The 13,636-nt window shown below is 40.8% G+C and overlaps 1 protein-coding gene across 2 annotated transcripts in view; it reads left to right on the forward strand.

The window, feature by feature from the left end:
• POLR3E (RNA polymerase III subunit E) overlaps window positions 1-13,636 on the forward strand; it is a 205,228-nt gene that overhangs the window by 95,083 nt on the left and 96,509 nt on the right. For both annotated transcript variants that reach the window (XM_069210304.1, XM_069210303.1), the window contains exons 10-12: window positions 1,244-1,326; window positions 8,777-8,821; window positions 8,921-9,012. In XM_069210304.1, the coding sequence (XP_069066405.1) occupies window positions 1,244-1,326; window positions 8,777-8,821; window positions 8,921-9,012 (220 nt within the window). The remainder of the gene's footprint in view (window positions 1-1,243; window positions 1,327-8,776; window positions 8,822-8,920; window positions 9,013-13,636) is intronic.

Here is a 13,636-nt window from a genome sequence, read left to right on the forward strand (position 1 = left end):
AAGCTAAAAAAAGAGAACTGCCTATTACGCCAAAGGCACACTCAACCAGAAAGAAAGGTGCTACCATGGCCTTTCTAGGAAATATTCCAATGAACGAAATATGTAAAGCAGCAACATGGTCTACGCCTCATACATTTACCAAGCACTACTGTGTAGATGTGTTAACTGCTCAACAAGCAACAGTAGGTCAAGCTGTACTAAAAACATTATTTCAAACTACTTCAACTCCTACAGGCTGAACCACCGCTTTTGGGGAGATAACTGCTTACTAGTCTATGCACAGCATGTGTATCTGCAGCTACACATGCCATCGAACGGAAAATGTCACTTGCCCAATGTACATCTGTTCGTGGCATTAGTCGCTGCAGATTCACATGCGCCCACCCGCCTCCCCGGGAGCCTATAGCCGTTTAGAAGTAGATCTTAAACATTTGTACATTTGTAAATATATTACTTTAAACTTCATTATGTACATACGCATTCACTCCATTGCATGGGCACTATTACTAGCATACACAACTCTTACCTCACCCTCTGCGGGGAAAACAATCTAAGATGGAGTCGACGCCCATGCGCAATGGAGTCGAAATGGGAGGAGTCCCTCGGTCTCGTGACTCGAAAAGACTTCTTCGAAGAAAAACAACTTGTAACACTCCGAGCCCAACACCAGATGGCGGGATGTACACAGCATGTGAATCTGCAGCAACTAATGCCACGAACAGATGTACACTGGGTAAGTGACATTATATATATATATATATATATATATATATATATATATATATATGTGTCTTGGCTGAAAAACCCCAGTTTTTACCCGCTGCGTCTGCTTTTCTGCAGTTTGCTAGCAGCATCACTCCCACGGTCTGGTTAAAGAAGAGTCAGTGTAGCCGTTCCCCAAGACTGCAATGCCCATATTGTTTCCTTTTTCATCAGTAATTCTGCAGGTTTCACCTTGTTAAAAATAACCAACATTCCCGAAACCTTCAGGTGGAGTACCTAAACTAGCAACGTACTGGAGTTAAAAGAAGCTTAGCCTTTCTTGTCTCAACTCAGGACCACCAAATGTTTTGACCTCCAGTTTACACATGCCTCTGGGTTAGTCTGACAATGGATTTGTCGAGCTGGACGGTTTGCAAAAGATAATTTTGTCAAACTGAAGAAAAAGGGGTGTAGTATAGCGTCATCTACGACTCTTGACCTGACCAATGCATTTAACAAAATTATTTCTCACTTTTGTCAGGACAGCCGCTCGGAACACGAACGCCAGTATCTGCAGTGTCAAGCTACTGGAATGGAGAATACAGAACTAATTAAATCTCCAAGGTAAGTGATTTGTTTAACATACCTGGTTTATGTGAGCATGTAATTTCTCTTTGATATCTGCTAACTGTACTTAGAGCACATTCATTACTCAATGAATAGAATCCAGCATAAAATCCCGACCCTGCCATTACGCAGGTTGGAGGTAGGACAACAACACTGCTTTTTTTTTCTTTTTTTCCCTAAGCTCCATTTCTAAAATAGCCGATTCCATAGTAAAACTTGGAAGACTGGAGATCTAGATTGAAAGGCTTACATGCAAATGGAAGTCTTACACTAGGTCACATCAACAAGAAGGGTGTTACCCCATACCTGTTCTTTCCTTCATGTTTAGGCTGCTAATGTCTTAGCAGGTTGCTAATGTAAAGCTTGTTGAAGAATGTTTATTAAGATGTTTAAGTGAAAGTTGTAATGATTTTGTGATAACTGCAAGCGTTTGTTTCACATGGCCTCAGTACTTGGCTTATTTTCTGGTTAAAAGGTACACGTGGCATAGCTGGAACATCGAACTGTGAAAATGATAGATGTAATATTTGACTTAATCTCTGCCACTGGTAATTACTCGGGCTTCATCTCAATTCATTATTATTTTGTACACTTCAGTTTAAACCCAGCCATATGCAAATCAGGCTTGACCCTGAGACCGGAATGCAGCTCTGAGAAATTCAATCATTCCACCCATCACTTTTTTTGTATACTTTAGTGTGTCGCCCTAACTGGAACGGGTATGCCTAAACCTGGGACCAGTGCACATTGGAACCAAACTGATTAGCACTATTTGGGGGTGAAACCGGTCCTGGGTCGTTTGTTTTCTGGTTCCTGCAGGACCTAACCTGGCAGTTCAGGCTGGACTGTTCCCATTAGATCAGTGTAAAAACTGGGGTGGCGTGGTGTGAAAAATAACAATGGACTGGGATTCGAACCACAGTAAATACTAGTGGCTGAGGTTGATTCAAGCATTCCGTCCATTTTTTTTTGTAGACTTGAACATAAGCCCATAATGGCTTTTATCGTAGATATCATGGGTGAGTGTAAAGACTTTGTCCATACTGACCGATTCCACCTGGCAAGCACTGAGGTATTGTGTACAAAATTATATACATTTTCACTGAAAAAAACACTAAAATTAATTGTTGTGGTGTGTAGGAAACTGGCTCTCAAAATGAGATATACTGTGTAAAAAGTACAGAGATTCCCTGAATAATGGGCAGGGGCTTGCTCTGGCAATCCCAAGGTGCTCTCTTAGGGGTAGTATGGTCAAGCACCCTTAGGCTTATCAGAGAGGAGTGTTAAACATTTACCATAGGCACACAGTCAGTAACTGAGACACATGGCTCAAGAAGGATCTCCACACCAATTTACAAAAATAGCAAGTATCCTTATATTTATTCAGGCACCAGAATCAATACGGTCAGGTAAGTATGTTTTGCAATAGAAATTATTACAGGTTTGAAAAGTCAACACTTTTCTCAGGCTACAATGTGCACCTTATGGGAGACCAAGCTCATGCGGCAAACAGGTACTCCACAGCAACTTACAGGATCAATCTTCCGGACTCAAGGTGATTATGGAGCAGGGTCCTAAGCCACACCAGCAGGTCACCTCTGGTGGTAGGGGGGTGGCCGGGTGCAGTTCGGCATTGGGTGCCCCGTTGAAGTCAATGGGGATCGGTCTGGATAGAAACAGGCTGCAGGCGTGGACTAAGGGAATAGTCTGGTTGTACCAACAAGTGGACTCAAGTCTCATGAGCCTGGGGGATGCAGGAGCAGCAGTGGTCCTCTTCTCCTCCTCGATCTGGGGTGTCCAGGTGCAGTGGGCCGTCGGGTTTCCGTCACCGGAGGCTGTTGATGGGGACCTGTACAAAGAGACTGTGGACATCTGTGTGGAAGGTCACTGTGGGGGAAACCCACGATTGACTTAGTCTCCAGAGAGGCTACCACCTCTGGCACCATTGGCCCACTTCAACATGGGATAGGGGCCACGGGTGCAGTGGTGCTGTCAGGTGTCTGGTTTTGGCTTTCCGGGGTCCTCTTCTGCGTTTCTTGGGTGCCTGCAAGGATGCAGGGAAGCAGCTCCACTACTCCACGGGGTTCCTTGTGCTGGGATAAAGGCTGGTAGTCCTCTCATGCTTTTGGAAGTTTCAGCAGCTTGATGAGATGTCATTCTCACAATTGTCATAGTTAGTCAGCAGCCATGCGGGCAGGGTTGGCGTCAATCACTGGTCTTCAGTTCTTTCCTTTTGCGTCTCTGGGTGTCCTTCCACTTCTCCAGGCCAGTAGGATCTGATTTTCTGGTGCTAGAGCTCCCCTAAATACTGAACTTACGGGTGTCTCGTACTTACCCCTGTGGTCACTACGCCTCTTATATGACCATTTCCTGTGAGAAGTGGGCATAACCCTGTCCCAGAATTCCTAATTCTGCCATCACCAAGATGGCAGACTTCTAAATGTTATGTCCACATGAGGCAGCTAACCTAAGGTGTGGGACTGATCCAAGGGGTGGGCACACCTCTCTGACTGATAATTTTATTACCTGCCCAGGTGCCAAATGGGCCCTGGTGGCGGCATCTCCCTTCTGAGGGAAGCCAGATCTGCATACCATGGCCGGTGGGATTCTTTGAAGCCCCCTGCCTTGGAATGCAGATTTGCAGGCCATCCTGTTGGGAGGGGTGATATTACACAAGGATAAGGCAAATAAATAAATCCATAACCCCTACATTGAAATGTGGTTATATTTGACTTTACAGCAGTCCTCAGGTTTAGAAGATTAAGGAGCGGTGAAATCAGATAGAAGATTTATAAAAAAAGAAAGAGCCTACTCATGAACAGACCTTAGGGCAATTACGCATCTGCAGATATTTTAAAGGTCCGCTGCATGTCTTAAATTGCTGCCTCTTTAGAATCTGGATTATACATTTGCATGACATTGACTGTTAAAACCTTGAAAAATATAAGAAAATGTGGGAGAGTCTGAGTAGATAATTCGTCATGTTGCCCTGGAGGAAAGCAAAACAGCCATCTGAGAGCCTAATCTGAATCTGGTCAGGAGACCCATTACCACGAATAGTAGTCCAGGTAGGGCTCCAGGCCTGTAGTAGTTTGGATCAGACCATATTCTTGCATAGAGGGTATCATACATTGCGCTTCCTTCCCCATTCCCCCCCCCCCCCCCCCCCCCCCCAAGCCTTCAAAATCCACCCTCTGTTCTTTCTCCTTAGCTCTGAGGGCTAGTGGACGATAGTCTACCAGGGTCGAAAGTGCTATCCCCAATATATTGGAGCCAATCGATCCTGTCACCCAAGTTGCTTTTAAGGCAGTCTACAATGATGTGTTAATTGAGGGCGGCATGGTCATTTCACCAAATTGAAGGCCACATTAACAATGGTGCTAGTATAATGGGATACTCAATATAATCCAGTCCCTGTTCTTGATGTAAAGCAAAATGTGGACTACACCTGGGAACACCCAAAAGGCGTCTACAAACCCTATTCTCCTCTGCTTTTAGCCTGCCAATATCCCTGTAGCCTCATATACCCGCTCCTTAAATCAGGATTAGAATACATTTTCCTTTAATACAGTTCCAGGAGTGGGCCGATGTGTTTTTTTCTATATTGGAGGGAAGATTAAAAATTCATCCTACCACATGTATAAAACGAGTTTTCTGACTAGAAGTACATAGTCTGTTTACAGGACTGGTCAAATGTTACCTGCAAGTATTGAAACTGGCTTACTGTTTTAGATGGTCGTCCAATTATAGACAAGCAACTCTTCTTCAGATTTTTGGGACCACATACTGTAATAAATGTTTTAGAAAGGTTTCTTTTCAAACAGTTTTTTCATGAAGCCTACAAAGGTATTGAGGAGGGTTTTAAGACCATTCGGGTTCTAGCGAGAAAGAAGGCACCATCGGCATTCAAAAGGACAGAGACGTATTATTGACAATTGCCATGTTCCTAACTTTATTTAATGCACCTTCCAGGCAATTAACATAAAGCAAAAAGAACATATGAACATTTCTTGTCCATATAAATATGGGAAAGAATTACCCAAAAACTGAGATTTAAGTCCATCATCCAGTCTTCAGAATGCCAGAGGTTGGAGTAGCGTGCTCTGGTGCCAGTAACAGCTGTCGCCATACCTGGTAAACCTACTTGACAACTAATGGAGGCATTTTATGCAGGCAGTGATCGACTTCTTTTAAAGAAGTACTTGAACATCAACAAGAATCTCATTCCCACCAATCTGACCCAGTCAGCACATAAATTTGCTAACAAGAATGGAGAGGCTACATGAGCACCCACAAGGTTTCTCTGTTAGGTGTAGATCGAGGGAGAATGAAATATATCCGTTATGGAAAAATTGCCACCATCCAAAAGTTGAGTTTTCTTTAATATTGACCAGTCAAGAAAAAATTGCAACCATGCATTAGGGTGATAGCTACCTTTGAGCAGTGAGGAGCAAACGCGTATCAGAAATGTCACATAAAAGCAAATACATTTAAAATAAAGCGATCAGAAATGCTCATGTCTCGCAAACATTGATCTTGGTCCCATTCCTTGCCCACTCCTCCATTCCTGTGACTGACCCCTCATTTCACCAGCCTTACTGACTTGCAATATTATTTTACATTTAACTATTTTAAAATCTGTTACTGGTTGCAAAACTTATTTCATAAGCATATATAAAAATGTAAGTGAAAACTGAGGAAAATAAAATGCTTAACTACAGACAGTAGACCTTAAGATTGCCGAAGAAACAGAATGGAGACATACAAATAAATACTCACTTGGTTTGACAGAAAAAACGGAGATCAGAACAAGTTCTTCGATGCACAACAGGACAGCAGACCAACACTGAAAATAAAAGAAATGTCAGGTATACCAGGTCATGATAGAAAGAAGGGCTGCATTCTGGGAAATATCTTTTGGTTGGAAAAAACAGCTAAAACAAAGAATTCGAAAATCAAGAACAACAATATGTCTGCGAATATTGTAACCAAAATGACCAAGATGTTACAAGTAATTTATGCATAAATAGGGTTGCACTCTATTTATTGTAGGTGTATTATACACTTTAAATGTAGCTGCCAGAAGTATTGGAAGATTTATAAAATACTTCTGTTGCGACAGGCACGAAACTTGAGATTCTACACACAACTGTTTTGTGTCTGGAGTCTAGTTTATACTTCTTAATTAAAGAAGAATGTGATGGATAATGGGGGTTGAATTAGTATATGAACAGAATAGCACACGGTATAGTTTTTTACAATACAGAAATAAACATCTTTTCAATTTGAGGGATATGAAGGTAGTGATTATAATCACAAGACACTGGTCCTAAATTGTATTAATCAGTGGTCAATGTATGGTCAGAACAAGAGAAGTGAAAATGCAGAGTGCTGTGTCTTTCTTAAAACCACAACATGACAACTTCTCTAAGTGATGACCAAGCTGCATAAATCTATCTTTCGCCTATTTGCTAAAAATATTTTTGCATAGATACTTCATGAATGTTACTGATCCATACACAGCTGCATCCTGGTATTGGAGTGACTGAGGGTTGAGGATGTCTTTGAACCAGTCTGTTTTACTGCCATTGTTGTTTTTGGTCCTTCGTTAAGCGATAAGTGCCTGTGCTTCAGGTGATGGGAGCTATCTGACACTACTTTGATAACAATAAAGAAACCTGGACCAACATAAAGCTGTTCAAGACTTTTGGAGCACAGGTTTATAGACAGCAATTTTTTTAAACATTCCAAGTCTGAGAATTCTTTTACACTAGATTTTGCTAGAAAAAGGCTTCCTCCTGCAGCACATTCTCTGTTAGACCCAGAGTCTGTTTTCAGGTCCAGCTTGACAGCTATGTTTCTTTAAAATGTACATAATGTGAGCTTCCATTCAGAAGAGCATTACTCTCGCCTCACTCTGCCGACTGTTTGGACTTATTCTGTTTCCTGTAGTGTTTCCATGATAATACATGAGGTACTATTGTTACCATCTCGCAGGCACTCTGCTTTCTATAATTTAATTAATTAAATGTGTGTTGATTCAGTCTTCTGGATTTGTTTTCACACTACATCAGGCTGTTTTAATGTTTTCCTGAGGACTCGAATTAAGAGCCAGACCTATTAGCTTTGCCAAAATGTTTTTCTAAAGCCAAATCAACAACTGCTTAGCTTACAAGCAGCATATACTTTTGAAACAAAGAAATGTTGTGCTATAATTTGGCGGTATGTCTAGGCCTTTCCCAGATGATACTGCCTTAATTAGATTTTATAGCTAACACTCTTAAGGGGCAAACCTTCTTCAAGAATCTTTTAGGTAACCTTATACTTCAGTATGTCCTCCATTCAAGGTGGCTGTCACCTCAACTTTCTATATGTATGTAAATTCAGTATACTTTAACCATCCCATCATATTTGTGAAATTGCTGCTATGCACTTAACCTTAGTGTGCTGTAAACAAAATAGCGATGGCTGCTGCGATGGAGGGCCTTGTAAGAGTTCCCTTCCGGTTGTTTTTTATAAACACTGTTTGTTTAATATTGAATTAAAATATGAGCATGATTTAATTAAATGCATTCGTACAATTTCAGGGATCTTCTAAATCTGCAGCAGGTTTTTGGTAGGAAATATGAAGAAGATACATAAGCTTGCAGAGAATAATTACCTGAGATCCACTGATCCTTTTAGTTTTTCAACAGGGATTGTCACTACTTTCCTTTTCCCTTTCTAGCTCTTAAAGCAGACAGACAGGTGGTTCTGACAGAGGTGGCCCGTCTGCTCTAGATTAGTGCCATCTAGCTATTTCCTTTCCAACGCCGTGTTATCCACCAAGGTTATGATGTTTATTGAATCCCAATGGAGTTGGTAGGGACTTATAGTAATCAATACTGGGAAGATGTGCTAACCAGCATAACGTCTGATCAAGAGGCTCTAAACTCTTATAGCTTACCTCAAGTCTGTGCCGTTGTAGTAACATCAGTACTCTTAGCCTGTCATCCTTTTTTTTTTTTTTTTTGCCAGCTTTCATCCACTGTTCCATGTGCTACATATACATTTCTACATAAGCAGTCTGCTATCTTGATTGTTAAAAAGTGCAACAAGGCAGTGGGGCCTAAGGCGCAGGAGTCATTCATGCCAACGGACTATTTTGTGTTGAAGCTCCTCACATAGACGATGCTTTTTTTGATGAAAAGAATGGTGAATGGCAAAGAAGAGAAAAATAACTGGTGAAAAAAGTATTCTCATCTGGGTCTTTTTCAAGGATCTAATCTGTTCCTGTTTATTAAAGCGCATAGAAGTAATTTGCTCATGTTCAGTGTTAGCTCACAACTTTGATTATGTCTTTAAATATTGCATGGTCTGGTTTCTTCGGTGTGTTGTAATGTGTTAGCGAATATTGTATTTATCACTTCCAGTTTTACTGCTAAGGAACATGTTTTATTCTCCACAGTGAATACTTGACAATGTTGATGCCACCTAACACAGAGGAAGAATTGTAAGTATTGAAACTACATTGAAATTGTATTCTGGTCTGTTTATGTCACTGACACGGTCATTTTACTAATATTTCTTCTTTGTTTTTTCTGCTATAAAGTGAAAAACCTGTGGCACCAAGCAATGTGCTTTCTATGGCACAGCTGAGGACATTACCACTAGCTGATCAGATCAAGATCCTGATTAAAAATGGTATGCCTTGCTTTAATAATTGAATATGTAACAAAGAACTCTTATTATTTTAGAATTTCTAAACGCTGTTAACATATGTTGTTTCTTCCTACCCCTTCTCTTACCAGTTAATTTGAGTGTTCTGAGATTGCCATAAAACTGTGTATGCAGGTTTTAACACCTCAGCACTGAAGGTCAAGCCTTATGATGCTTCCCCTTCACAACCCTTACTCCTCTCAGGGAGTCTCTGCACTCCAGTCTTCAGATATACAGGGAGTGCAGAATTATTAGGCAAGTTGTATTTCTGAGGATTAATTTTATTATTGAACAACAACCATATTCTCAATGAACCCAAAAAACTCATTAATATCAAAGCTGAATATTTTTGGAAGTAGTTTTTAGTTTGTTTTTAGTTTTAGCTACGTTAGGGGGATATCTGTGTGTGCAGGTGACTATTACTGTGCATAATTATTAGGCAACTTAACAAAAAAAATATATATACCCATTTCAATTATTTATTATTACCAGTGAAACCAATATAACATCTCAACATTCACAAATATACATTTCTGACATTCAAAAACAAAACAAAAACAAATCAGTGACCAATATAGCCACCTTTCTTTGCAAGGACACTCAAAAGCCTGCCATCCATGGATGCTGTCAGTGTTTTGATCTGTTCACCATCAACATTGCGTGCAGCAGCAACCACAGCCTCCCAGACACTGTTCAGAGAGGTGTACTGTTTTCCCTCCTTGTAAATCTCACATTTGATGATGGACCACAGGTTCTCAATGGGGTTCAGATCAGGTGAACAAGGAGGCCATGTCATTAGATTTCCTTCTTTTATACCCTTTCTTGCCAGCCACGCTGTGGAGTACTTGGACGCGTGTGATGGAGCATTGTCCTGCATGAAAATCATGTTTTTCTTGAAGGATGCAGACTTCTTCCTGTACCACTGCTTGAAGAAGGTGTCTTCCAGGAACTGGCAGTAGGACTGGGAGTTGAGCTTGACTCCATCCTCAACCCGAAAAGGCCCCACAAGCTCATCTTTGATGATACCAGCCCAAACCAGTACTCCACCTCCACCTTGCTGGCGCCTGAGTCGGACTGGAGCTCTCTGCCCTTTACCAATCCAGCCACGGGCCCATCCATCTGGCCCATCAAGACTCACTCTCATTTCATCAGTCCATAAAACCTTAGAAAAATCAGTCTTGAGATATTTCTTGGCCCAGTCTTGACGTTTCAGCTTGTGTGTCTTGTTCAGTGGTGGTCGTCTTTCAGCCTTTCTTACCTTGGCCATGTCTCTGAGTATTGCACACCTTGTGCTTTTGGGCACTCCAGTGATGTTGCAGCTCTGAAATATGGCCAAACTGGTGGCAAGTGGCATCGTGGCAGCTGCACGCTTGACTTTTCTCAGTTCATGGGCAGTTATTTTGCGCCTTGGTTTTTCCACACGCTTCTTGCGACCCTGTTGACTATTTTGAATGAAACGCTTGATTGTTCGATGATCACGCTTCAGAAGCTTTGCAATTTTAAGAGTGCTGCATCCCTCTGCAAGATATCTCACTATTTTTGACTTTTCTGAGCCTGTCAAGTCCTTCTTTTGACCCATTTTGCCAAAGGAAAGGAAGTTGCCTAATAATTATGCACACCTGATATAGGGTGTTGATGTCATTAGACCACACCCCTTCTCATTACAGAGATGCACATCACCTAATATGCTTAATTGGTAGTAGGCTTTCGAGCCTATACAGCTTGGAGTAAGACAACATGCATAAAGAGGATGATGTGGTCAAAATACTCATTTGCCTAATAATTCTGCACTCCCTGTAGTTGTTGAGCACTGGAGCCTGCACATCTGTTCATTTGTGACAGCTATAGGTTACTGAAAGCCCTTGAATCAGGCACTTTTACTGTTTGGATATTTTTTTTATGGATTTGGCAGCTACCATATAGACCACCCTTTCCCAGATTTTGATTGAAAACAATCAGCCAAGTTTTTATTTTGCCTCTCAGTATACTATTGGCTGGTGCCTGCTGTCATCCATGTGGGGGAGCAGCACAATGTCCTTGGCAGAGCTGCTTGCAACTAAAGAAAATGCGGGTTCTCTGTCACACGAGTCACTGAACCATATTCTCAAGAGACGAACAACATTTAGGCACGTAGCAGCAGTTAACAGCTTTGAGAGCAAATGCTATTTTTGCCATGTGTCCTGCTGCAAGAGATGTTTTAACTATGCTCTAAAAAAAAGAGCCCGTCTAAATCCCTGATATTAGCTTGGAATGGAAAGTGTGTGAAACAACTTTTTAACACTCAGTGATTTATTTTGGAGACCTCCTATGGGGTAGGATGTCTGGCATCAGGCCTGAGCGCAGGTCTCTATTTGATTGGTGATAATACTTTATATTTTGTTGCAAACTGATTATCAAGACAGCTAACAAACCTGTTGCATGAAATGCATTGTTTTGTATTTATTTTCTAGTACTATTTCCCATCACCTCATTGGCCATCAAAAAATCAAATTTCCTCACGTTTTTCTGAATTAATGTCAGAAAAAATATTAGGGCTGCTTCAAACTTTAATACCAAAAGGCTGTTCTGAAGATGCTGCTTCACTTGATTATGTAGAACCTTCCCTGCTCCTCAGATCAAACTTATCATAAACAACACTCGAGGAAATAATTTGTGTCCCCTCAGAAGTTAAAAGGACCCACAAGTACACCATTAAGAAGGAAAGCAAAACTAGACTATAGTGAGCCAATTATTGGTCCTTTGCAGGAGAATCAATCACTAGTAAATAAAGGAATCAGTAGCAATGAGGCAGCTATGTGATTGCCTTGATTCCCAGCTACTCTCACATCCTGCAACGTTTCAACCACATCAAGGAAATAACACTGCTCTTTAGCAGTAATGACTAAACTTGGATAACTCCTAATTCGAGGTCACCTAGTCATGCTGATCATACCAGACCTGCCTGCTGTTTTTCATGTGGTTGGCAGCCTTATTCTCATTATTCAGCTGCATCAAAATGGTGTAGTAAGAGAGTACAGTATTGCCATAGATTTCAGCTTTACTTCATAAATTAAATACTGAAGTTTGACTAGGACCTTCCTGACTTCTCCAGTGGCAGGCTGTTTAATTCATTTTGGTAGTATTTGCATCTAACTTTCATTAAGGTTAACCATGTTGCTTGTTCTGTACAACCTACTGTACTGTTCTATCTTTGTGGTCACTGTGTTCGTATTTAACAAATCCAGTTTAGCGCCTGATTACGACTTTAGTGGAGGGTATTACTCCATCACAAACGTGACGGATATCCCATCTTCCGTATTACGAGTTCCATAGGATAAAATTGAACTTGTAATACGGTGAGCAGGATAGCCGTCATGTTTGTGACGGAGTAATCCTCTCCGCCAAGGTGGTAATCAGGCCCTTAGTCTGGTTTTTCACTTGGGCATCACCAGGTTATTCTGGATGTGAAAAGGTTCACTTATTCATATATGGTATTCATTAATGCTATTATTTGTAGCCTTCATTGAAGTTGGATCCAAATTAATAGTGCTAAACAGAGGTCAGTGGATTTGATACCATGGCCATGCTGGAAAATGCCCGGACATGTGTGCTCTATCTCTTTTCAACCAAAACATTCCATTTGCTCTATAAAGTAAAACGCTTTGGGATTGTCCTGGTCTAAACCATTAGTTGGGCAAGCAAGTTAACTATGTTATAAGGAACATCTTCTAGCAGTCGTCTGAACAGAAAAGTTATTGATATGATGCCTACCTGGTATGAACTGAAGACTGAAATACATTTAAGTATTAGGAAAGAATCTCATTCTGCTTTTATATCCATGGCCATGTCTTTGGCAAGACAGGATCTTTACTGTGTACGACTTAAATTCAGTATCCAGTCCAAGCCTGTTGCCTAAACAGTGTGTCCTCAATTTTGCTCTGACAATATTTACAAAGCAAAATCCAAAAGTCCAATTCTCCTGCAGTGTTTCAGATTTAAGGTTATTGGTTTTGTACCTAGTCAGAAGAATAAGCACATTGCCTATTTGTTTCCAAAGGAATCATCTTGACTCATCACATATCGAGTATAGGTCGATATTGAAAACCCATCTCTACTCCACAATTAAGAGACAATCTCTGGGTTGCAAATTAGAGCCTAGACTAGTTCTGTGTAGTAAGTTACATAGTGATATTGACTTGAAATGACCAGCTGGCTTGCTGTTCATGTTGTGGGAGCCAAACCCGCCCTATAATTTACTGAACCCCAATATTTTAATGTACCCCGATTTTTACTTCAGGTAGTAAGACTCCATACTTTCTTGTTGATCTAGCGGAAAGAAACCACCTTCCCAAACATTAAGCCCAATAATTAGCAGAGTAGAATTCAAATGTAATCTGGGACCACTCAATAACTGATTTCAAGATAAAATTTTTGATTTATTACAGAATTGTTAATATAAATAATAAAGAAAAATTAATAATTTGCCATGAAGCCTCAGATGCAGAACTCCGAATCCTAAATCATAACGCAAATCCCTATGTATGCAACTAAAGCTCTGCAGATTCTAAGTGACAGTCTCATAAGGATTACTGACAGCATCCTAAGGAAGAAAAAGAAAGTCTCAAAAGAA

This window comes from Pleurodeles waltl, chromosome 10 (assembly GCF_031143425.1).
Source record: "Pleurodeles waltl isolate 20211129_DDA chromosome 10, aPleWal1.hap1.20221129, whole genome shotgun sequence".
NCBI lineage: Eukaryota > Metazoa > Chordata > Amphibia > Caudata > Salamandridae > Pleurodeles > Pleurodeles waltl.